Source organism: Alosa alosa, chromosome 9, assembly GCF_017589495.1.
Source record: "Alosa alosa isolate M-15738 ecotype Scorff River chromosome 9, AALO_Geno_1.1, whole genome shotgun sequence".
NCBI lineage: Eukaryota > Metazoa > Chordata > Actinopteri > Clupeiformes > Clupeidae > Alosa > Alosa alosa.
Window position 1 is genome coordinate 7,965,493 of NC_063197.1, and position 22,837 is coordinate 7,988,329.

Below are 22,837 nucleotides of genomic sequence, written 5' to 3' on the forward strand. Positions count from 1 at the left end.
ATTCAATATAAGCTAATGATATTTTATTTATTTTTTTCAATTTATATCAAAATAAGTACATTGGAACATATTTACAATGAATTAACATGTAGCAAGACCAAATAACCAGCCAAACCCATAGGTACTGAACAAAAAAAAAACTGTACAATTTACTACTTTTGGAAGTAGTAAGTATATTGGTAAGTAGCGAGTCACAAATTCAGTACATTTTGAAAAACTGAAACAAAATCCCATACAAAAGCTACAATACAGTACAACTCTACTACGTGGTCTATGGTAAAAAATGCTTGGCGCCATCAATACAGTTCAACACATAAGACATACAAAACAGTTCAATACTTTTGGAGAAATTATTTTGTGAACATGAACAGTTCTCAAAAATGCATTCAGCACGGATTTTACAAGTGACAAGTATATAGGCACAAGACTATTTGACTATATCAGTCTCAGACCATAATGCCATTGGCGGATTAACACTTTGATAGGTGCAGATATTGTGAAATGTATACAGTCAAAAGCTAGCAAATGCCAGCATAAAAAAACACAAATGAAGAAAGTTTGTCACTGAAAAAAAGATTAACACATTAGTGTCATACTCTGAGGAGCAGAAAAGCCCATATATTTGGGGAGGGGGGGCACACTGTTTTGAGTATGGCAGAAACGGATATGCACCCTGACATGCAGCATGGTTCACCATCAGAAGTCAAAGACGACACCAACCAATACTAGCCCGAAGCAAAAACAAAATACCGTTTATTTCGTAAGTGCTCTGTCTCAAAGAATAAGGCAAAATAATACAATGTTCTATTGCAAAGCACCTTCAACCTCTTGATTGTTCTGTGTTAAAAAAGGGCCTCCAACAGTGTGACCATATAAAAAAATAAACAAACAAACAGATGAAACAGATAAAAAATAAACAAAAAAGATACAACGATGGAAAATAAGTGCACTTTATTTGCAAACGTCTTTTTTTTACGCAGTAAGTAAAATGTGAGATATATACCACAGCACTGGAGACGCTGTAGTGGGCAATGGTGCAGGGAGTGTGAAAATGTGCTTGTCTGACAGGATGTGAAACACAAGTGTAGAAATGCATGTAAGACATATGGAAATGCTAATCTACGTGCAAAAGACTAAAATATATTTCTGCGTGTGTATGTGTTATATGTCTGTTTGTGAGCCTGTGTGTGCGTCAGTGTCAGAGTGCCTCTGTGGGTGTGTGCAGTTGTGTGTGAATACATGTGTACAAAAGTGTGTGTGTGTGTGTGAATGAATGTGTGTGCATGACTCTATCTTTCTCTCTCTCTCTCACTCACTCTGTATACGCTCATGAATGTGTGTGTGTGTGTGTGTGCGTGCGTGTGTTTGAGCGCTCACTCCCCCTCCTCTTTGATGCGCTGCTGCTTGTTGCGTCGGGAGTCCAGGTCGAAGGAGAAGTCGGTCCAGTCGTCGCGCGGCGGGAAGGAGATGGTCTGGCGCAGCGTGAAGCGCACGGCGTCGATGACACGCTCGCCACGCGCCTCCGTGGAGCCCACGCTGACGGAGGAGGCACCGCTGGAGGTGCGCAGGATGTGGGGCGGAGGCGAGAACTCCATGTTCTGGCGGTGCTCCATGATACCCTTCCAGATGACGTGCTGGAACTCGGCCGGGATCTTCAGCCTGGAGAGATCCTGAGGAGCGGGGACACATGAGGAACGTAAGTCAGGAGACGAGCAGGAACAACAGTGGGAATAAGCATGGAGTGTGAAGAACCACAGCAGAAATAAGGATGGAATGTGAGGAACCACAGTGGGAATAAGGATGGAGTGTGAGGAAGTAGAGTGGGAATGAGGATGGAGTGTGAGGAACCACAGTGGGAATAAGGATGGAGTGTGAGGAACCAGAGTGGGAATAAGGATGGAGTGTGAGGAAGTAGAGTGGGAATGAGGATGGAGTGTGAGGAAGTAGAGTGGGAATGAGGATGGAGTGTGAGGATATCTATTCGCCTTATTCATCCGGAGGCCAGAACGAGTCTACATGGTACACTTGCCATTACACCTCAGTCCAGCAGATGGTGATGGTAAATCACTCTGTTTGCAAACTGCCAAAAAAACGTACTGAAGATGAAGAACAGGCCAGCGAACCCTTCTTCTTTGTCAATGAGCTTTTTGTTTTGTCAGGTGACTGGACAAGACTGGGCAAGTGTACCCTGTAGCCTCGTTCTGGCCGCCAGGTAAATAAGGCGAATTGTCTTCTCTGTTTTACTCTGCACCACACCCCAGCACATGCCACTGTAGATCTATTGCCATACAAGTTGTAAGTATAAGGTGAGATATACAGGGCATAGAAAAATCTGTGTGATCCAAATGGGCCCTTGACATTCCATCCACTCTACATGCTGAAGATGAACCGCGTATAGAAATGTATGTGGGCTAAATGGGCTCTTGACATCCCCAAGACGTCCTTTACTCCACTCTACATGCTGGACTGCGTGGGGCGGTGTGGCAGACAGAGGAGGGTAGCAGGACATGAGAGCTGCAGGCGGCATCTGTGTTCTCACCTCGATGTTGTAGTTCTCAATCTGGTAGATGTTGGTCAACCCTTGAGCTGTAAAGTAGTCCAAGCAGGCTGAGCATCCCAGCCGCAAAAGAAAGCTGTAATGGTCAATGTGAAGGAGCGACGTCAACAACTTAATGTCATCATCACTCGCAAATGCAGTCACAAACCACATCAGAACGGGCTGTGTCTGTACACTTTGTTCTGTAAACATTTCACACTTAAACACTACGATGTAATATGATTTAATATCAATATTATGTTTCTAAATCGCCCCCTTTAGAATGATGAGATTCTATCTACGTTCTGAGTAGTTCTGAGATATTGAGCTTCAAAGTCTTCGAATTCCATACAGTTATACTGGGGTGCGTTTCCCAAAAGCATAGCTGCTAACTAAGTTAGCAACTTTGTTGGTTGCAATGCAATTTCCCATTGCCAACTAACTAAGTTGCTAACAGGTTAGCAACTATGCTTTTGGGAAACGCACCCTTGATAAGCGGAACAAACCTCTTTAGATATAATGTGCAAAAATTCATACAACTACAAGAAACACCTCACCTCACCTTTTTAGTGTGTCACAGAATAAGAATAATGTCAATAACTCAATTTTGACAAAAATGTCAGATAGAACCTTAGAGACTAGAGACAAGGAGAGGAGAATAAATACTGACAAATGAGTGGAGGAGGAGGAGGAGGAGAGGAGAAAAGGAAGAGGGTATGCTGAGGGAGGATAGTAATGGTGCGAGAGGAGGGGTACACTGGGTAGAGAGGAAGAGAGGAAGGGAGAGGTACACTGGGTAGAGAGGAAGAGAGGAGGACAGGGGAGGAGATGATAGGTAGTCTGTTAGAGAGGAGGACAGGGGAGGAGAGGTATGGTTAGAACAGAGAAGATGATTAGTACTCTATTAGACAGGAGAGGAGAGGTACACTGATTAGAAAGAAGGAGGAGAGGAGAAGAGAGAAGAGGATATGTACTTGTTAGAGAGAAGGGAGGAGGGGTATGGTTGTTAGAAGGAGAGGAGAGGAGAGGGGGGTGTTGTACCTGGAGATGCTGCTGTCCATGGGGTAGGGTGGCGGGGGCGTGCAGTGGGTGGAGGGCACCATGGGTAACTGGGGCTGCAGGCTGTGGGTAGGACTCAGGGCACTCATGTCCGTGTTCATGCCAGGGATGTGGGCACTCATCATGGGGGTCACTGCAGACCAGGCCAGACCAAACGGGACAAGACAAACGATAGAGGGTTACGTTTCATACTCTACAGATATTACACGTTACGTACTCTACAGACACGTTATTCTACAGACACTACACATTACATACTCTACAATAGAGGGTTACGTTTCATACTCTACACGTTACATACTTTACAGACACTACACATTACATACTCTACAGACACTACACGTTACATACTCTACAGACACTACACAATACATACTCTACGATAGAGGGTTACGTTACATACTCTACAGACACTACAGACCGCTTTGGAAGGTACGCAAACTAACAGTCTAGTCAAAAACAGCTCGTAGGTTTACATAAGTGACATGGAAAGAGGATTCCAAAGATCCCTTACACACCAAACATAGCACACATTCAAACACACACACACACACACAGACCACAGGATTTCCCACAAGGGTCAGGCTACAGTACTTGAGAGAGTGATGGCAGGAGGAAAAGTATACTTGAGTCCTAGGGTACACACACACACACACACACACACACTCAAACAGACAGGCCCGGGAGCTCTGTTCTGACTGAGGGGGAACTGTTCACAGCGGATCACATTCATCCACGAGCCCACGAACAGGAAGACACATGTCAGGGATAGCGAGAGGGGGAGAGGAGAGGAGGAGAGGACTCGAGGCCACACGAGCCCAAACAAGAAAGGGCTCATCCCCCTAACCTCTAACCCCCTCACCCCCAATACACACTGTCACAGAATAAGAGAATCCCGTAGGGGGTAAAAAAACATAGGGTCCTGGGAAGTAGACACAGAGAGAAGGAAGAATACTTAACAAACAGCCACCTATACACACACAAACACACACACACACACAGACACACACCCACACACACACACTAGAAGGCTTTTCCTGAGTCCACTTACTGTCAGTGAGCCCAGCGGCCATGCTGGAGGGCGTGAGGGAGTTGCGCTGCTGCGGGTTGATGAGCTGGCTGACGGAGGGCAGCTTGTTGACTTTCCCGTGCGGTGGGGAGCTGGAGCCGAAAGTGGGCTGGGTGGGGATGGCGCTCCTGGGGCAGAGAGGAGGCAGAGGAGGAGGAGCACACGGGCTGTAAGTCTGACTGCCCAAAAAATCCCATCTTAAACAACAGAGCAGAGAAGGCCCCATGGTTAGTAGGCCACAAGCAGACAGCAGGCAGGCGGGATCCGCATCTGGGTCTGGGGGGCACTTGGAGCTTGGAGCTTTGCCAAGATTGCTCAAAAGTCACTCATAACATTACACAGTACAGATCCTTATACTTTATATTTAATCGATCTATCTGTCTGGTCCTAAATACTGTTTTTTTTTGTGTGTTGTGAGTGGTGCTATGGCTTTTGCATTGGCTCATAACATGTCTGCGGCATTCCTTGTGTCACACTGACCAAGAACCCATTCTGCTGTGATGCTGAGCACTTTGGTACAGATTGAAAAGAGAAAGATGAAAGTGACAGTATATGGAAGAAAGTCCTCTGGGGTATAGAAAACAAAAGTCTTGGTAGAAGTGGGAGAATGTGTGGCCAATGCTGGATATCCATGTTTATGAGAAAGGATTCAAGGAAGTTGAAGTTCCATACATGAAACAGAGGGTTGCCAATTATAATGAAAATACTTGTATAGGTTTGATGATGCAGTTCTGAAATTTTGTATTTGCATTTGCAGATTCACTTTAACAAAACAAAAATATGTAACTGTATTTACATTAGAATGTATAATCCATTTTATAGTCAAGTCCTTTATCATTCTTGCATCATTATCAGTGAGAACAGTCTCAAAGTATAGGGCACTGATTGATCTAGAATGTGTCTGTAGTTTGGTGATGGCCAGAAAAAAATGAAATGTAAGAAAATGGAAAGAGAGTCAGAAGGAAGAGTAGAAGTCGGTAGCAGACAGGAACATTTATTGAGTATACACAAAAGTGCAAGAGCCTTGATGTCACAAAAAAATCATTTTTAAACATTAACAACAAACAACATCAATTGTCATCCTCTCATATGCCTTTCAAACAAAACGGATATGCTTTTATTTTCTTTAAGAAAATACACAAAAAAAAACAGAAAGAGAAAAACAATCAAATCAATCTCAGTGACAAACGAAGAAAGAAAAACTGCCCTGCAGTGATAGAATATAACATGACCAGCATAATCTTATCCATAAAATTGAATCCCAAACAAACCCAACCAAAGGCACTTGAGTCCAGCTCCAACAATGAAACAGAGGGGAGAAGCGCAGTAGAAAGCCAGAGAGTTCATTTCATTCCTCTCTCAAAAAAGCCCAAAGAGTGACTACAGTACGAGTCCCACAAACAAACAAACAAAACACTGATGCTTGGTTCCCGACCTACTTCAACCTCCCAGACTCACCAGGAAAGGGAAGTGGCCAGCTCTGAGGCTGTTCTGACTGTGTGCAATGTAGTTTTTTTGTGCAATACCAGCAGGTATTATATTCATTTACAAACTACACATCTGAAAACTACAGGAAGTAGAGAAAATCCAGCATACTAATGAGATTTGTACATTGGTGTGAATGTGTGAAAACATCTAGCAATAATTAATATATGACACCCAACAGCTACATTTAAAAAAGAAAATCATTTAAAAATCGGCCATGCAAAGAGTTATGTCTTCATTAACCTTTGGAGTATGAAAAGACCCTGCATTAAGAACGTACATTCTTCATGTGTAAGAGGTGTGACGGTGTGTGATGCAGAAGGCTAGGGGTGTGAACTTGATCCATGACGGAAGAACACTACCTTGAGTGAACTGAATGCTACGATAAGGTGACTGCAAAAGCTACTGTTTTACTTTGACATCTACTCCAGGGGGCCACAGAGCTATGGCCACTGGGTGGGCCAAACAGGGGCACAGAGGAAGACGAGGAGAGGAGGAAGAGGAGGTTGAGATGGAGAAATAATGGAAGGCCAGTGCAGTCAGCCAGAGGAAGAGGAAGAGGAGTAGCAGGTGGAGGAAGAGGCGGCGGCTGAGATGTGGGGGCTTCTGTGTTGTAGGACCAGTGCATTCGGAGCAGGACGAAGAGGAGGAAGGTGAGGAGGAAAATGAGGAGGAGGAGGCTGAGAGGGAGCGGAGGCCAGTGCGGTCAGAGCAGGAATGTGAGTGGACGGAGGAGTCTCAGGACGAGCTGCAGCGTCTCTTCTGCTCACACGCTGGCTCCAGCAGCTCCGAGCGCAGACGGGCTTTTAGCAGACTGCCACCATGGAGACAGAGAGAGGAGAAAACATAGAGACAGACAGAGAGACAGAGAAGAGGAGACTTATAGATGGGTATGACTAGAGAAACTCAGTAAAAAAAGGTGGGAAATCTGGGCACAAGTCCAAACCTACCAGTTGAGAGCAGAATATTGTAAAGAGAACAGAAACACACCTTCAGACTGCCAGACAGCGATTAAGAAGTGTTGACAACCAAGGGAGGCAACTGAAATATTTACAAAATATGGACACAGGGACCAGGAATAATAATTACATGGGCAAGGTGTGTCAGAGCAGAGAGCTAACCTCACTCCCAAGTGTGTGGGATCACATTCAGGTAAACCACCACTGTTGAAATGGAGGTATAAAAGTCGCAAGGGAAGGTGCTTATCTATTCCAAATATCCATTTCCCATTTTAGAATAAAAATGAATGGTTGTGCAAATACTTCAAAGTGCCAGAAAGGAATTGGTGTGTTGATGAGATAAGCTGATTTGTGTTTATACAGAAGCTCTCCACATGGTGGCATTAGTGTTTAACTAATAGAGGCTCCTTTTAGGCAGCGGTGGAAAATTTGGAGGGAAAAAACAGACAGAGACATGATCATGGTCTAAACCAGCTGGTACTTTTTATTAGGCAAAGTGGGAAGAGCAGCCTGTGGATGTTAGAAGAAAAGCAGAATAGAAGAGGTGTGGAGAGGCAGAGTCCTCGGGCATGCAAGAGAAAAAGATAAGGAGAACGATTCTACTCAAGAGGTCTGCCTTTTAAACACAACACACATGGAACACATCACCACAATCAAATAGGACTTAACGTCTCCTTTAATCCATTTTAACACACTTTTTACACAGAGGTGCAGTAGACAAAAGTGAGGCTACTCTAGCCGTATCTTTGAGGAGACCACTGGCCAATACTGGTTTGAATCCCACGAGAAAAACAGCCCTTCTGTGTTTGTGAAGTCTCTGAAGTCCTAATGGCTACCTGGCTGGGCTGCTCACCTAGTTATTAGCACACTCTCTTACCCCATCCCAGCGCTATAAAACCCACACACTCCCACAAACTGGTGAGAAATGAGAGCTTTAATAAGGACCAGGGTGCTCTGTGACTATACTACACTACACTACACACACACACACACACACACACACACACACACCTACTATCTTAGTAGCAGGCTTCTGTCAGCCTCCTTAATGAGAAAACGCCATAGAAAAAGCAGTAATTATCACAGACCGTTTAAACACACAGTTCAAAGCTATAATTTACATATCCCTCACTCCAGTCTTTTTCCACCCAATCATCTCTAATGCCCCCCACCCCCACACTCCACTTCTCTCTTTCTTTTCTCCCCCTTTCTCTCTCTCTCTGGAGACCACGCCACTGAGGGCCGAGTCTCCGAGCCTGGGAAAGAGTGGAGATCCACCTCCGGGAGTACCTGGAGCTCAGGGAGCCGAGGGCTCCGCCTGTCTGGAGGCTAAAGGGGCTTTAGCTGGTGGCTGAGGCTGGACGAAGGCCCATGAATGGGGTGGAGGGAGCGGGAAAGGGGAGTTAGTTGGGGGTAGACAGCCCGGCATAGATCCAGCTCCAGCGCAACCCTGCTTTATTCTGCTCTGCTCTTAACGCAAGGTACACCCTTTCGTCATGCCGCAAATTAAATAAAAAAAACATGATGCAAACACCAGTCATGGTTGACTCAACGCTTAGTAACTATTTGCCAAGCAAAGCAGAAGCTCAAGTGGCCAAGGCCCCGGTGAGCAGAAAAGAAAACAGATAAGGCATACTGGAGCGCTCCGCTCGGGCACGAGGTATTGGCGAGCCAGCCAGGTTATCTCCAGGACACTTTGTGCTCAATCTCATCACACGCATGCAATTTCTTTCCAACTCACGCCATCCAAAGCCAAATAATAACCAGAATTCCAAGTGTTGAATGGTAAGTAAAAGTGAAACACACACACACACACACACACATGCAAGCAGTACTCAGGGAGTCTTTTTTTACGGGTATTACCCCGAGGTGACTGTGCATTCGTCTGCATACCTCGCCTTTTAAAATGTCAACTCAAAGCACCAGTGCCTAATAAGGTCACATCCATTTACACACAATGGCAAGCGGGGGCCATGCAGTCAGGCAACAGCAAACACAGCAGTAACACGTTAACAGCCAAGGCAAAAGAGAAACAAAAACCCAGCACACACACAAGGGTGACCCTGGCTGAATGCTAGTGTGTGGAATTAAGTGTTGTTATGTAGTTATGAAAGAGACGCACTATTGCACGCTCTTTCATGCTTAGTGTCTGTCTTTCTTTTTTTTTCTGTTTCATGTTTAGTGTAGTGTCTGTCTTTCTATCATTTTGTCTCCCTCTCTCCCCCTCTCTCCCTCTGTCTCTCTCTCTGTCTCAGCACACTTGATTGTGTGTAATGTACTGTTGACTCTGTACTCACTGTTTCTGCAGGAGGCTCTGCTGCTGCTGCCTGTAGGACTCAATAGTGTGCTGAGGCAGAAACTGCATGAGCTCCAGAGACTCTTTGATTTTCACCAAAATCTCATAGATTTCACGCCCTTTAATCTGCAACGGAGAGAGAGAGAGAGAGACAGACCATGAGTCAGGGCCTTCACAAGGCAAATGTAATGTCTGTTTCATCAAAGAGGCCACTTTCTAAGGGCATGTTGATTCATTTAATATGATGTGTCAAAAGGTACGTAATAGTTAATTGATAGAAAAGCACACTTTAATTATACTTGGACTCGGGGTTATAGTTAGCTCTAGGTTTAAAGTTATTGAGATATAACCTGCATTATTTTTTCCTTAATTAAGTAGAGAGTAATCATTTCAGATCATATAAAGCAGAACAGGATGTTGTGAAAACAGAGGTAGCTACTCACAGGCAAATATAAAACCTCATCATCAGTAGATCTTCTCTTCTTGATGGAGGACTGGATTCCGTGGGATGTCTGGCGGTAGTTGGCTGTTGGACAGACAGGGACATGGTGTCACAATGTGCTCTGTGTCCAAGAGCTGGACACTGTTTGCAAGCGGGACAGAGAGACCAACCAAGAGAAAGGAAAAAAGCCCCACCTACCAGCATGCACTAATGTTGGATAAGTGTGTGTGTGTGTTGCGTGAGGAGAGTGTGTTGTGTTGCGTGAGGAGAGTGTGTTGTGTGTGTGTGTGTGTGTGTGTGTGTGTGTGTGTTGTGTGTGGAGAGTGTGTTGTGTGTGAGAATAGAGTCCTGCCACCAGCCCCAACGCTACTTACGGCGCTTCGTACCCTCACTGCTCTTTGATCCGTCGGTCACGTGCTGCTTGCGGATGCTGTCCTCATCCGCCTTGCGGTCTCGTCCTGGACAGGCGCAGATCCTCGCCTCGAAGCACCGCCGACCCAACACCTGGCCACTGCAATGGGAGAGGGGCAGAGAGAGAGAGAGAGAGAGAGAGAGAGAGAACATTACATTTTCAGATCAATGAAAAAACTAAAACACTTTTTTCATGTCATTAACTTGACACACCCATAGAACCAGTCTATTTACAGTACAGTACAAAGGTACTTTCCGATTAAATGAGCTTTTTGTTTAAAATCAAAACGAAGGTGGCATATTTTGACACTCTGATGTTTTAATGTAAACACCAGAAAAGCACTTGTTATTGTTTCACCAAAGTTGGCCAGATAAATGAAATTCAAGATCAGTAAACATCTTTTAAAGCCCGGATTTCAACACACGGGAAAACGCCTAAAAAATAAAGGCAAGAGGTTGGGCCATACTCTCTGGTTTCCAAGGTGACGATGATGAGGATGGGGCGTCGGTTCATCCCTCCTACACAGCTGGAGTTGCACATGAAGTTGTACAAGATAGTAGTGAACTCTGTTCCCACCTTCATAAACAAAACACAACACCAGCAGAGTCAGATATCCATCTGTGACAATAGGAGCAATCACACACAACAACCCATCTATTCAGCAGAGGTATGATTCTCAAACAAGCGTATGGCATGTGTAGGTGTCAATTTGCTTGTTGTCCTGGCCAGTTCAACATGTCTACAACCACATCCAATAACAAAAACACAAAGAATTTGTTTCTGTGCCAATGTTCAGCATGTGTCTTGCTTAATTTAATACCATAAACAAACACACACACACACAGAAATATCAGTTTGATCCGATGGTGAAACAGGTTTGGTGGCTGGATTAGGGTGAAGGTAATAAACAAGTGTGTGTGTCTCAGACAGGACCGGGGTCTTTCAGGGACACACATCCGCAGGAGGAGCAGCTGGTCCTGATAGCTGGGTGTGTGTGTGTGGGGGGGTTGGGGAAGGGGCAGAAGGTGCATGACTGCTGTCTGTTTCAGAGAAGGTCAACAGCTTTAGCAGCGGCTACAGCCCTCACCTCTGAGTTATTAGCCCTGGAAGTGGTGTGGTAATAAGCGGGTGTCAGCCTGATGGGGCTCCAGGACAGGAGTCTGTCAGGAGGGGGCCGGAAGAGTGGGGAGGTAGGGGTGTTTGGTGGGTGCTTAGGGGGCAAATGGGCTCACCTGGGGGGGCTCGTAGGGCACTAGAACGCTCTGGCGCCCGGTTATGGAGTCCTCCACATACTGGGCATGACTGTTCCCCTCAACCCGAATCAAATGGCTGGGAGGAGCAATTTGTCCTGGAATGAAAAACACTTACGTCAAACACACACTTCAGTCACAACTCTACAAAAAACTCTTTAAGTAACATGTGAGATGTGGCTCACTTCTGTGTTTCGATCAACCTTGCACTTCTTAAAACATTTTGGCGCAATACCAACTGTTAATGACGCCAAATAAAACATAAAATTTAATTGAATTTCTTTTTCTGTTGTATGACTCACTTCTACTTGCATACACAAGGAGGGTAAAATTGTGTAAAAAAGTGTTTAATCTTAGATACTACAGTTGATGCTACCGCACTGACCGTCGTTGAACTCGCGGCTTAGTTCGTGGTTGGGGCAGCGCTTCACCACCTCGGTCACATGCTCGGCCTTCTTGTATACGGGCATGGCCCGGATCACTGCCCCCTGCGGCGGGTTGGTCAGAACTTTGATCTGGATTGGGCATGTCTTGGCGATCTGACAGTACAGTTTCTTCAGGTCTGTAGAGTACTGCGGGCACAGAAGAACAGACTTTAAAACAACAAACAACAAATTGATTAAATATAAATAAATAAATGAATGACAAACAAATATTCATATTTTGGCTTTATGAATGACTGTTCCTGTTCACTGCACATAAGGATATAGCTGAGTAACAACTTCATAACAACTTAAGGTCTCCACAATATACTTAATTTTTACTGTCTGCATTGTTCATAGTTGCTGTTAAATGTGTTTGGCTTATGTTTGGGCTGTTATCTCATTTATACAGCGTACACCTCGGCAGCATCTTGGGTAAATTCCACCATGACTTCCTAAGTACTGCAAGTGCCTGAATTCACTCGAAGGGTTGTCAGTATGAAAATGAGTGGGCAACTACCTACTGAAACTGAATCTGAAAACTGATTAAGAGTGAAACTGCCACTCAAGTGTCACTCAGACGGCCTGGAAAAGCCGTGGCTCTCCTGAACCGCTGCTTTGGTGAGGCAGAGGAGGACACAGCTGCCCCATACAGGCTCAGAAGAGAGGCCCTCCATGGCCAGAACTTTAAACAAGCAACTGAGGAGGACAGAAGACGGTCCAGTTCCTACTGTGAGCTGATGTGTGATGTCCCACCACCACCAGCTGGACTCACACACTGGGGGACCTTCTGGAAAGCAACCTGTGTGTGTGTGTCTGTGTAAGAGAGAATGTATGTGTGTGTGTGTGTGTGTCTGTGCAGCCATGAGAAGCACCCAAGCCAGGAATGTACCACACTCATCCAGAGACATAACACAATCCACCCCCGCCACATCATCATCATTAAAAGCCAAGACCATGACTAGGTAGGTAATTAAGTCACCCTGTGCACAATCTCACAATGAGATCACTTCCGTCCTCCGAACGAGGAGGTCCAGTAACGAAGCATCATAACTAACCACCAGAGCCGGAAATGTGCTTGCGTCACCAAAATACGGCCTAACACTCAATGTCAGTGACTACCCAGCTCTCAGGACTGAGGTGTTAGTCACAGTCATACAATCAGAGCAGAGCTGTTTTAAACCCCCGCCGCCCCAACATCAAGCATGTGTCATCCCCGAACATGGACACCTTTTACTGGCAGGAGGAGGAAAGCCAACAATAGGCGTGGACTAAACTCTCCCAATACTCACCGCCGCTGAGCTGACTAAACAAACATATGGAGAGAGAAATCAGCGCGCCACTCTCTCCTCACAGAGCGTGGAAAAAAACAACCCCGGGAGAGGAGGAGGAGGAGGGAAGAGAAAAAAGAAAAAAGAAACTTCTCTGCGAAGTTCATTTGTAAAGAGTGGAAGGGGAAAAAAACCACGAGAGCCGAGTAAGCGGGCGAGCGAGCGAGTGCGTACGGCGCTGGAGGCTTTTTCTAGAACAATGGTCCATTAGAATCCATCTCCATTAACTGTTGATACGAAGCGTTCCAATGAAAGGAGCCCAGCCCCACACCTGCCCGGGATGACTCGGGGTATTACACAAGCTTGGCAACAGAGACGCTCGCTGCTTCCACATCACCCTTGCTGGAAAACACTCCCCAGTGCTTTTCAAAGAAAACAGCAAAGCCAGACACACACACACACACACACACACACATACACACACACACACACACACACACACACACACACACAGAGAGACAGAGAGAGAGAGAGAGGCAGACACACACACACATACACACACACACACGCAAATGGCCTGCCCTACCATGCAGATAAGCTTCTCAGTGATTGCCGCTGTGACACCTCGCTCCGGCTCCTGGAGTGAGACCGTGGCATTGACCACAGTGTCCAGTGTCTGTGTCAGTTCTCCCTGGACGTGACTGAAGCAGCAAAATACCACACCCAAGGAAGCGGGGGGGTCACACACACATACACACACACCCTAGCAGTAATTTTAGCTTTTACGCAGTGTGCACCTGACCTCTGTGTCCCCCCAGTTCCTAGACCTGAGATGCCGGTCCTGGAAACCGGACGCACTGGTGGGGTGCACACACACACACACACACACATGCGCAGAGGCGCAATGAGCGAGGCGGAACCCCTCGTCTTGGCCAAGGTCTGCGGCGCTGCTGAATTTTGAGCTTATTGCTCGTATAGGCTTTTCAGCAGCAGGATGATTGAAGGCCGGCGAGCGTGGTGAGAGAGCCGCTGGTCTCCAGGGGGGACAAGGTCTCGTACGGAACAGAGTGATGAATATCTGTGATCGCCCTCCTGCTCCTAACCTGATACACCCCGCAACGCTGCTGTCACTCAGCTAAATGAGCTGAAGCAGGGGAAAGCAAAAAAAAAGTGGGACAGAGAGCGACAGGCAGAGCGAGGGAGAGGAGGCAGAGGCTGGGAGAGGAGGCAGAGGCTGGGAGAGGAGGCAGAGCGAGGGAGAGGAGGCAGAGGCTGGGAGAGGAGGCAGAGGCTGGGAGAGGAGGCAGAGGCTGGGAGAGAGGCAGAGGCTGGGAGAGGAGGCAGAGCGAGGGAGAGGAGGCAGAGCGAGGGAGAGGAGGCAGAGGCTGGGAGAGAGGCAGAGGCTGGGAGAGGAGGCAGAGCGAGGGAGAGGAGGCAGAGCGAGGGAGAGGAGGCAGAGGCTGGGAGAGGAGGCAGAGCGAGGGAGAGGAGGCAGAGCGAGGGAGAGGAGGCAGAGGCTGGGAGAGGAGGCAGAGGCTGGGAGAGGAGGCAGAGGCTGGGAGAGGAGGCAGAGGCTGGGAGAGGAGGCAGAGGCTGGGAGGAGGCAGAGGCTGGGAGGAGGCAGAGGCTGGGAGAGGAGGCAGAGGCTGGGAGGAGGCAGAGGCTGGGAGAGGAGGCAGAGCGAGGGAGAGGAGGCAGAGGCTGGGAGAGGAGGCAGAGGCTGGGAGAGGAGGCAGAGCGAGGGAGAGGAGGCAGAGGCTGGGAGGAGGCAGAGGCTGGGAGAGGAGGCAGGAGGCTGGGAGAGGAGGCAGAGGCTGGGAGAGGAGGCAGAGGCTGGGAGAGAGGCAGAGGCTGGGAGAGAGGCAGAGGCTGGGAGAGAGGCAGAGGCTGGGAGAGGAGGCAGAGGCTGGGAGAGGAGGCAGAGCGAGGGAGAGGAGGCAGAGGCTGGGAGGAGGCAGAGGCTGGGAGAGAGGCAGAGGCTGGGAGGAGGCAGAGGCTGGGAGAGGAGGCAGAGGCTGGGAGAGGAGGCAGAGGCTGGGAGAGGAGGCAGAGGCTGGGAGAGGAGGCAGAGGCTGGGAGAGGAGGCAGAGGCTGGGAGAGGAGGCAGAGGCTGGGAGAGGAGGCAGAGGCTGGGAGAGGAGGCAGAGGCTGGGAGAGGCAGAGGCTGGGAGAGGAGGCAGAGGCTGGGAGGAGGCAGGGGAGAGGAGGCAGAGGCTGGGAGAGAGGCAGAGGGCTGGGAGAGGAGGGCAGAGGCTGGGAGAGGAGGCAGAGCCAGGGAGAGGAGCAGGCAGAGGCTGGGAGAGGAGGCAGAGCGAGGGAGAGGAGGCAGAGGCTGGGAGAGGAGGCAGAGGCTGGGAGAGGAGGCAGAGGCTGGGCGAGAGAGTGAGAGAGAAAGAAAGACGGAAAGAGACAGAGGCACAAGGAGTGAGAGAAAAATATAGATAGATAGATAGATAGAGAGAAGAGAGAGGGAGAGAGAGAGAGAGAGAGAGAGAGAGGGAGGGGGGGAGAGAGACAGGAGAGGGGAGAGAGAGAGGGAGAGAAGAGAGAGAGGGAAGAGACTGGAGAAGAGCAGTGCTCCAGACATACAGTATGAAGGGAGTGCAGTGGAGGAGAACTGGGGAGGGGGGAGATGAGGCATCTGATTATGTGCAGCCTGACACATACCAGCACACTCAGGGTTAAACACAGATGACCTGTTAAAGAGAGCCTGGGGCGCAGAGACACAGCCAAGATACACTGTCAGGGCGCTTAGCATGAATTAATTACTTCAGTTAAAAACACATACGCTGCTGCGCACACACACACACACACACACACACACACACACACACACACACACACACACACACACACACACACACACACGCCAATCCCTGCCCTGAGGCAACACATTTTAAAGTGTGCAAATGTTGGCTCTTTTGTGTGTGTGTGTGTGTGTGTGTGTGTGTGTGTGTGTGTGTGTGTGTGTGTGTGTTGAGATTGTGTGTGTGTGTGTGTGTGTGTGTGTGTGTGTGCATATGTTGAGATTGTGTGTGTGTGTGTATGTGTGTGTGTGTGTGTGTGTGTTCGTGTGTCTGTGTGTGTGTATGTATGTGGATGTTTGCACATGTCTTTGCTGTGTGACAGGCAGGAGCTGCTTGTCGCTGACAGATTTTGCCCAACTAAAGCTAACACGCGAGGAGTGGAGAAATCCCTGCAGTTGACTGATGGCTTCTGCCGCCTTGTTCTACAGGGTGGGGTCACCTCTGTCCAGGTGTAATTAAGAACCATTCATTGGCGACAATGTGGACTACCCAGCCACACACCGCCGAGAGGACAAAGCTAAAGAAAAGACTGCCAAGGTTAGCTTGGATGCTCCTAAACACTCGCTCCTGCTCAACCGGCACAACTGTACAGGGATTCCTCAGAACTGGATTTATCATGACAACAATGCTATTAAGGGAAAGGAGGGACTGTTTTGACAGGGGGAGGAGAAAGCTTTCCATGGTCATGGGCAGTTCCAACTGTACCTGGAACAATAACATCACAAGACTAGTCATCGGCATGACTTCACACTCGTCACTTAGCTAAACAGCACGTGGGCGCTTGAGCTGTTCCATTTTTACTAACATCAGGAAAGAAATGCTTCTGATGTGTGCAGTAGTATATCGGTTCATGCAGTGAAGCATAAACAGTCTACATATCTATTGCATTTGCAAGAGCTGCACTGTGTATGGAAATAAGGTCAACCATTCTGTGAACAGCCTTCTTCCCATGTCCACATGTGTGAAATCAGCTTCCTGCCATGTCCTTTAGGACACCAAGAGGACGCTTTCCCTTCCAGTTCCACACACAAACACACATGCATACACAGACACACACATACATGCACACACACACACACACTCTCACACACTTTCTTCTCCCTAGCGATGCTTGTCAGGACAGGTCTGCAGCTGTGAAGCTGGCGTGTGTGTGTGTGCGTGCGTGTGTGTGTGCGTGCGTGTGTGTGTGTGTGTGTGTGTGACAGGCGCTGCGGGCTGCCGCGGCAGTCGTGTCTGGACAGAGCGCTGGGCTGTGCCGGGACGCTCCGTGGCGCCTCTGGTCTTGTCTCCCTCATACCTGGCGTGTGGAGTCATGCCCGCAGCGTACCTGCGACCTGTTTTAATTGGACGAGAACGCCCTCCTGTTTTTTTCCCCCTCGGCAACGCAGCGCAGGAGGGAGGGAGGAAGGGAAGAAGAAGAAGAAGAAGAGAAAGAAACACACCTGCTTTCACGGTGGGCCAAAAAAAAAAAAAGCCTGAGAGGGTAAGAGAGATGAAAAAATAAAACTACTTCCTCAAGTGGATGCTCATCTTTCCCGACATCTCGTTGGATGCTCTGCGGCTGATACGGCCAAAGCCGTGCAGACCAAACGCATCTGCAAATGACGTAAGAGGCAGGTAAACAGCAGGGCTGCTTCCGCGTGGCGTGCTGTCACAGCGTTTGGTGATGGCACCAGACTGGTCCCCATGTGGCACGCGTGGCACGCGTGGCATGCCTGTGACGCCAGGGCCACCTGCTGTCGCAATGTTGGAGGATGCCGTTTGTTTGGACACGTGCTTTGCATAGGGTACTCCGCTAGTCACAGGGAAATGAAACCAACCACCATGCAGCCTTGTCACCAAATCAGCAACGCTGTGAGCGCTTTAACACAGGGGATCTACCTGCCATGTCATTTGAAATCTACCAATCTACCAACCTATATACCAACCAACCAACCACAAACCCAACCACTGTTGCCAGTCCTCTTCTTAAATCACTTTACCTTCCTGCTGCATCTAAGAAACAGCACAACACCGACAACACTAATCTGACCACACCAAGAGTGCCTTCATGGACAGCACCAGAACAGCACCAGAAAGGCAAGCGGAGTCCAGTGCCTGTGGCCGAGACTAGTTGGTCAGGGCGGTGTGGTGTGTGCGATACGTCCATCGTCTACATTTCCTCTCTCCTCATCCTCCTTCCTGTCCATCACCTGTAGTGGCCTTCTCCGGTTGCACCAGTAACAGGAGTGGACGGAGGAGTGCGTGCTGTGCTGTGCTGTGCTCTGGTGTGTGCGCGCGCTTCCATGGCTGAACGCCCTGTGATTAAATGATACGGCTCGGGGAACGCGATCCCTTCCCAGGGAAAGGAATGGGCGGCTTTGCTGTAATTACCCTGGATTCCCTGCAACCCCCCGTCCTTCCCTTTGCCTGACTCAATGGCTGCCCTAAGCGAGGCGAAGAATCCTTCCACCTCGCTTTCTGGATCTGTGCAGTTCTTTTCATGAACCTACCATTTCTCTGCATACCACAGGCCGATCCATGAAAAGCCAGCAGAGAGGGGGTGTAAAGTATTGCATTACCTCATAGATGCTCTAATGACCTATGGGTGTAAGTGGAAAGTAAATGAAGGGCATCTAATGCTTCACATCAAAAACAACTCACAATGCTGAACCCTGAGGAACTATTCAGATGGGAGATTATGGGTGCAGGGGACAGCCAAGTCTGGCGGTGTTTATGGAGACAGATCATTTGTCTTTGAACGCTTCCCAGAGTGCATCTCTGTCCCGGGATGTCGTGGCTCCACCAGTCGAGCGCAGTACAGGTAATCTCCCATTGTTTACCAAGAGCAGGAGCAAAACTCACACATAATAGAACTTCGGCATGAGACCCATTACACAGGCATCACTTCCCATCTCAACAATCTCTTCAATCCTGGATTTATGTTTTCTTTTCTTTCTCTCTCTCTCTTTCTCTCTCTCTCTTTCTCTCTCTCCACCACCCTTCAGCTTTTCCTCCCTCCACACACCACCATCGCCGCCCCGCCTGCTTCAGGTTTTGAGGGCTTGTGCGGCGGAGCTGGGCGAGTCTCGACAGGCTGCGTGACACAAACAAGTCTCAGCTCCATCTCGTGAGGGATGGGATGGGCTTGCAGATGTTCCAGGGGCAAGCTGTGTCTTGCCGCATTTTGCTGGAACACTCGTGTCTTTGAGCGCTTGGTGAGGCAGCCCTCCTCCCTCCCTCCCTCCCTCCCCTCGCACGTTCTCTTCCTTCTCCTCCTCTTCCTCTCCTCCTCTTCCTCCTCCTTGCGCCTGGGCCAGGCAACGTGAGCTGAGGCCATTGAGCGTGGAGAGAAAGGGAACAAGGGAAAGCTGCACTGCGCTGCACCCCTCACCCCCCTGCTCTCTCTAAAGCACGTCCGGATTGGGGAGAGAGGCGCATGCTATTTACACGAGCATTATCAATCCATTCCGTTAATACCCTAGCATTAGGGCCACGGGCTGGCCCTCGCGCTCCCCCAAACACAAGCACTCCAAAAGCACGCTGAACATGAGACACCACAGGCCACTGACCCCCAGATAAGTAGTAACATGAGCAAAAGGATGTGTGTGTGTGTGTGTGTGTGTGTGTGTGTGTGTGTGTGTGCGTGTGTGTGTGTGTTTGTTCAGCCAAAGCTCACAAAAAAAACAGCTGATTGAGGTCAAACTGCCACTGACACATGAGAAGAAAGTAAAACTAAGTGGAGTGCAACGAGAAGTGAGGCGATGTTGCTTCATCTGGGGAAATCACTTCAGGAGAAATACAAGACACAGTCGAGATAAGATCATCAATGTGTTTGATGGAAAAGGTGGGCAGTTCTGGGAAAACAGTGACAAGGTGTGTGTGTGGAGTGTGTGAGTGTGTGTTTGTGTGTGTGTATCTGTATCTGTGTCTATGTGTATGCTACACCCACATCGCCATAGACATGGATATGAGTCATGTTATGGCTCATATCTATGAACTGCCATTGTTAAGACTCATGTCTTCCCAGTATAAAATGAGACGTTAAAGGATTTGTGTCCTCTAATTGATCTAATTGTAGACAATAATCACAAATGATGGTCCACTGACTCTAAAACTTTATAAATCAGTTAACTGTCTTTTGGCATAATAAACTTTAGGTGTGTGACCGCACACTGTGGCTGTTATTCTCGCCTCTGGGAGACAAAAGAGAGCAGGCGACCTCAGTCCTTAAAGGTGTGCCGTTCTCACACTCCACCCCATTGCACTTCCAAATACAATGTATTTATGAATCTGACAGACAAGACACTTCTGTTTTTTTGGGCCATGAAAACGGGGAAGGTTGTTTGTGGGAATTAGGTGAATGTCACAATCCCACAGTGTCATGCAGCCAATAGGTGTCGAGCGGCTGCTCGAAAACATCCTGAGACACACTCCTCTCTACAAAGTCAGCCGTTTGGGTTGATGCAATGAGTCTAGAGGTTTGGGAACCTGTCCCTCTGCCAAGTCAGGGACCAACTCGCTTTAAAGAGGAGGACTAAATATCAGATCCTGTAACGTGGAATGAAACCATGCGTCTCGTTAAGGAACTGAAAAATACTTTAACCCTGTGTGCGGAACCTCCACCCAATACATAGTGCACTAAAGTGAATATTATATTCCGCATTATGTAGTGAATGAGTGTATGCGCAGAGCATAGTGCCCTTGCACTACTTCCCTTTTCCTGTCCCAATAGCCTGATATAATAGTTCAATCTATTTACAGCTGCTAGAGGTCTAGACGTCACTGCAGGAGTTTCCCACCTGCATGTCTCCATCTGCAGGTGGAAGCTGATTGAACCGCTCATCCCACTAAACACTAGGGGGCGCTGCACTCTCTCAGACTGACCAGCTTGACTCAGCCAGTGATTTATGGTGACGTTGCGATGCAGTCACTCTTTACACAAACAATCACATACTAGTCAAACACAGATGGAGCTCTGATGCAATCGCAGTCGCCGTGACTCGATGACACCTCAACTATCTGGTTTAGTCAGTTCCTTCATGCCGCTTTGTACCGAGTGGTGTTTGTTTATGCCGCATCGCTCCAACTGTTATGCCATATATGGGACAACGGCTGGGTAGTGGTGTTTCACACTTTACTTTCGCTATTCCAGCTACTGTTTTGTAGCGCGCGGCAGCCGTCAGCCAGCAGGGGGCGCCGATATCAAAATATTCTTTGAACTTGCCCGTTATGTGAGATGGCAAAGTTCTGCATGCTGTGCAGGGGAATGTCAGACAATGCAGACAAAACATTTTGAACTGCATTTACTTAATACCTACATCAGAAAAACTGCCCTTCAACAGAAAAACAGATCTTCAACATAAAAGCACAAGTTCTTGAACAGGGCCTTGCGAGTGTGAGTCTTACAGCCACTCAAACACACAGCAGTGTGGGCGCCGTTTGGCATTGCACACAGGCCCTCACCCCTGCCAGGTGTACACCAGTAATTGAAGACTTTCATATATACATCACAAGAGTGCCTTAAGCAGAGATCCCGCAGATAAAGCTTTCAGCTCACAGGCCAGGGCGCTCAGCTAATCGGCTTGAGTCTTTATCCCCTGCCTTTGGCAGAGACGCGAGGGGCCCTGATGGGGAGATCAAGTGCTTTCATAAACGTATTTTACAGGGGGAAGGTCACCATGGTCCAATGCTTATCAACAAAATGTGCGAAATATGTGTCCCTGTGTACATAACTACAGTTTTCACTGATATGTTTCCATGTAAGTTTCCACTAGGGCTGCATGATTTGGAGAAAATATCTTATTGCAAGTTTTCTGATAGATATTGGGATTGGGATATGATTTGCAATAACATTTTTGAAAGTCAAGCTTAAGTTCACTTTAAGTTGAGCCACTTCTGATTGGTGAGCACTCCTTACTGTGCATGAGAAACACTGCACTCCTGTTAGGTAAGTTTCACTGTCTGTCACACAAGGAGGACGACATGAATATAGAAATCATAGGTGTCACATGATTAATTGCAGCCTTTACGATTAGCTAAATGCATTAGTTCAAATTGCAATTTCGATTAAAAATCCATTAATTGTGCATCCCAGTTTCCACTGATGAAAGTGTATTCTGGTGTGGGGGTAAGGACAGTAGAGAGTGGGTGCTTACCGTCCAAGTGGCTGACTTGGCTGTGCTGGACTGCTGAAAGGACACGTCGAAGGTGTGTGGTCCGGCGTAGTCTGTATTGGAGGGGATGGCTGGGGACGGGGACAGCGCCTCGAAGGTAGAGCTGGGCTGGGCGTAGGGTGACGGAGCCGTCACGTTGTTCTGCGCATGGTCATTGTTGTAGGGGCTCGTGGAGGTGGAGCCGCCATTTTGGATGTTCTGATCCATGTTGAGCAGAGTCAGGTTTGTGTACTGTGACTGGGAAAAGACAAAATGGAGGGCACAGAGCTTATTTCCAAATGTCTGTTTGACAAAATGGTGGAAGTAAGTTTTAACAACCTATGGACAATTATTAACTGACAAAAAAACAGAAAAAAAATGGCAAAAATGGCAGTTGGACTGTTGCATTTTTCATCCATCTTTAAGTACACTTAATTTGAAAAGAACTCCCTGTGGCTGACATGTCATAACTCAAGGCACAAGGCTGACATTTGTTTTCTGTGCTCGCCTTGTCTACAAGTCGTTAAGCTGAGCCTGCGCACCGTCTATTTACATTTCACTTCTTTTCATAACACAGAACAAGAACACATTCACTTGGCCATTCGCTATGGCCTTTCAAGTGCACATAATGGGCTTAATCTTGTACATGCTCAATGGAGAACACGAAAGGTCAGACTCCAAACACAGACCTCTGT

General features: G+C 48.0%; 1 protein-coding gene across 9 annotated transcripts in view; it reads right to left on the minus strand.

The window, feature by feature from the left end:
• Positions 1 to 1,290: 1,290 nt before the first annotated feature.
• Positions 1,291 to 22,837, minus strand: part of tp63 (tumor protein p63) — a 29,225-nt gene continuing 7,678 nt past the window's right edge. Inside the window, exons 2-12 of one of the 9 annotated variants that reach the window (XM_048252555.1) lie at positions 22,146 to 22,400; positions 11,894 to 12,080; positions 11,491 to 11,606; positions 10,725 to 10,834; positions 10,233 to 10,357; positions 9,848 to 9,930; positions 9,406 to 9,530; positions 4,647 to 4,792; positions 3,578 to 3,728; positions 2,540 to 2,633; positions 1,291 to 1,670 (exon numbers count right to left, since the gene is read on the minus strand). In XM_048252555.1, the coding sequence (XP_048108512.1) occupies positions 1,374 to 1,670; positions 2,540 to 2,633; positions 3,578 to 3,728; positions 4,647 to 4,792; positions 9,406 to 9,530; positions 9,848 to 9,930; positions 10,233 to 10,357; positions 10,725 to 10,834; positions 11,491 to 11,606; positions 11,894 to 12,080; positions 22,146 to 22,400 (1,689 nt within the window). In that variant the 3' untranslated portion in view covers positions 1,291 to 1,373. Of the gene's footprint in view, positions 1,671 to 2,539; positions 2,634 to 3,577; positions 3,747 to 4,646; positions 4,862 to 5,642; positions 6,964 to 9,405; positions 9,531 to 9,847; positions 9,931 to 10,220; positions 10,358 to 10,724; positions 10,835 to 11,490; positions 11,607 to 11,893; positions 12,081 to 22,145; positions 22,401 to 22,837 lie in introns of those variants that run through there. The other 8 variants (XM_048252552.1, XM_048252549.1, XM_048252554.1 and 5 more) reach the window with 8 other exon arrangements.